At 36.7% G+C, this 2,999-nt stretch overlaps 1 protein-coding gene across 1 annotated transcript; it reads right to left on the minus strand.

Moving 5' to 3' along the window:
• Positions 1–203: 203 nt before the first annotated feature.
• Positions 204–1,346, minus strand: LOC114578586 (agamous-like MADS-box protein AGL66; the record flags this gene model as incomplete). Its single annotated transcript, XM_028691887.1, has 4 exons — positions 1,162–1,346; positions 1,018–1,071; positions 888–915; positions 204–265 (listed from the first exon to the last, which is right to left on the minus strand). Coding segments are annotated over exons 1-4 (329 nt in total), but the record flags the coding sequence as incomplete, so codon positions are not given.
• Positions 1,347–2,999: the final 1,653 nt, after the last annotated feature.

Below are 2,999 nucleotides of genomic sequence, written 5' to 3' on the forward strand. Positions count from 1 at the left end.
TTTGAAGTTTCCAACTAAGTTTTGCCTCGAGATTCGTGCTCGATCAAGATGATTTTGCGATGCCGTATCAATATTCATTGAAAAATAAAGCAAAAGATAAATATCATAAAATTTTTGTACCAAAATTATGTTTTAAGAAGCAATTAAAAAGTCATTCCAAACGAAGCGGTAATCACAATTTTATATATTTATTTGTAGATTACCTTAAGGGTTTTTCAAGCATTTGCGGTTGTTCTTGACAAGCATTGAGCTCACGCTGGAGTTCCTGAAAATATAGGAAATAATATTGAAATAAATATTATAGGAAATACATTTTATATTATTTTATTTCATTAGGGTTGTCATTAATATTGGGTTACATGTCAGGTTCGGATCCAACACGAAACTGACTCGGCACCATACAGGTCAACCTGAATACGACCCATTTTTTGAAACAGGTCATTATTCCGGACTCGAACCTGACCCGCTTCCGGTCCGAATCAATCCAACCCAACACGATCCGTATGACTCGCAAACCATTGAAATCTGATTTTTCTTTTTTGGGAAAGAAATATGATTTTTAATGCATCAATTCTAACTGACATACGTACCTCCACTTTGAAGTTTTTGCTCAGCATCTCCGGGCTGAATTAGGCCGTACATATGAAGTAAAATGAAAAAAAAAAAGTTAATATGATAGAATTGTAAAAATTAATGACTAAATAAAACTTACTTGGCTTGGTGGGCAGCCATGTCATCCTCATATTTTGAGTTTGATAAGAGTCCTCATCAAGTACTGCAAATATCCATTAAAAAATAATTACGAGAAACATACAAATTTAGTTCCTAATTTGTTTATAAATGAATAAAAATGATTAATGAGAAATTCAAAATTGATGCCAACTTACATCTTTGTCCATCTTGTCCAGCTTAGCCCTGCTTCAACATTAAGAAATTAAAAGGGAATTCGTGTTAATTAATAATTAATTATGATTAAAAAAATTAATGCAGATAATAACATTTAATTAAATGGCATACCCTCCTTTGTCATGCTCTCGCATATTAATGCACTTTTCAATCACATCTTCAATCCTGCAATATTAAAAAATAATAATAAAGTTATTTAAATTACAAAATATCATTTATTTTTGAAAAAAGAAAAATAAATAGGGTTCAATTTACCTCCGGCGACCGGAGAAGGAGCTGAGCCTGCCAGAAGGAGAGAACATGATGAGCGCGATATCTATATCGCAGAGAACGGAGAGCTCGTAAGCCTTCTTGATGAGGCCATTGCGTCGCTTCGAAAACGTCACTTGCCTATTTATATTGTTCTCAATTTTCTTTATTTCCAGCTTCACCCTACCCATTTATATATATCTTTCTATAAAAAAGGAAAATCTAATTTTTGGATAATAGATATCGCTTTTATGAGAAGAGCTGTCAAGATTAGAAATATTTCTATCAAAAGAAAAGAGAAAATAGTAAGAAAGTGTGATAGGGTAAAATCAGTGGGAAAGAAGCTTTGGAATTTATAGGAGAGAGAGCTCTAAAATGAAAGAGATGAAGTTGGCGCAATGTAGGAGAGGTTTAGAGCCAATGGCAAAAGTAAGCCAACGTTTTTTGTTTTTTGTTTTTTGTTTTATTTTCCAACAACTAAACTAATGTAGGGGCTGTTTGATATGCAGAAAATTAGGAGAGCATGTATTTTATAAATTATATGGTTTGGTTAATTTTAAGCGGAGCATAATTAATTCCTCGCTATAAACCCGCTGAAATTGAGTGGGGTTTAGAAATCCTGGCGCGAAATAAAATAATGAGAAGAACGCAAAGCGCGGAGCGTGGGAAGAAAGGAGAAGAAGGGAGAGCATGTTGGCGAAACCATCGTGCCAGGCTGAACCCCTGCCTCGTCGCCTCCATTCACGGCAGCCAGGAATCGAAGCCTAAACCCTAAATCCTTGGCAAAATCGGCCTCCCCGTCTTCTGCGCCATTCCTTTGGCATCTACCATAGCAACAAAAGAGTTGGCGGGGTTATGGAAGTGCGATCGATGTCCTCTTCTTCTGCTCCCTCTTCGTTGTCCTCCTTCGGGGCGCGGCGATTGGGATAGTTGGAGTGGAGATAACGACTGGGGAGGTCATTCCTGGTACGTTCTATGACAATGTTATGAGATCGGGGCTCGAAGCCGTGGTTTTGAGCTTATCTCCAGCAGAAATCCTTCTAGGGGATCCTCTTTCTGCATCTACGGAGAAGGTATTCAATGGTTCATGACTCGTTAGTTTTGTGTTGTTATTACATGTACTGAAAAAGAGTAGCTATTGTTATGAATGATGTTCGAGCCCTCTACTTAGCAACGATATGGGAAAACTTAGCCGGAAGCTATGTGTGTCATCATTACCATTTGGTGCGGCCATGTGTGTGATGGGTTGAAAAGGTAAGCAGTTTTAAGGGTCTCAACTCTGGATTATCACTATTATTTTTGTTGAAAATTAATCTGCCCAAGTGTCTCAATTAGTTTATACAAGACCGCTACGTACCAGGAGGATATTAAATTTTTAACTGAAGAAGAAATGAGTATAACTGGACAATGTTATCCTGTTCTGCAATCAAAAGGGTAAATAACTTAGTTACTAGATCCGTAGTTCAGGTAAAGTGATGTAGGTAATCTGCAGAGGAATTTGAGAAAAACAATGCAACGAATAGAACAATAAATCTGTAATACAGAGAATGGTTAAACCAAAGTAGTATATTGTATTCTGCTCTATTCTTCTTCACTTTCACCTATATAACAACTTCTGTATCCACCTACTAGAAAAGGATCGACAAAGCTAATAAAAGTTGATAATAAGCTATAAGTAACAGAAAAGGTAAGAACGGTAGTGGGAAGCAAACTAATAAGCATATACTGAGCATAAGCAAACGGAAAGGTGCAACCGTGGGTAAGATGTCCTCCAGGTGTACCCGTAAGTAATGTGAGTCCTCGTCATAAAGCTTATAAAGACTTGTTCTGTGCTTTGACTTAGA

Source organism: Dendrobium catenatum, unplaced genomic scaffold, assembly GCF_001605985.2.
Source record: "Dendrobium catenatum unplaced genomic scaffold, ASM160598v2 original_scaffold_81675, whole genome shotgun sequence".
Lineage (NCBI taxonomy): Eukaryota > Viridiplantae > Streptophyta > Magnoliopsida > Asparagales > Orchidaceae > Dendrobium > Dendrobium catenatum.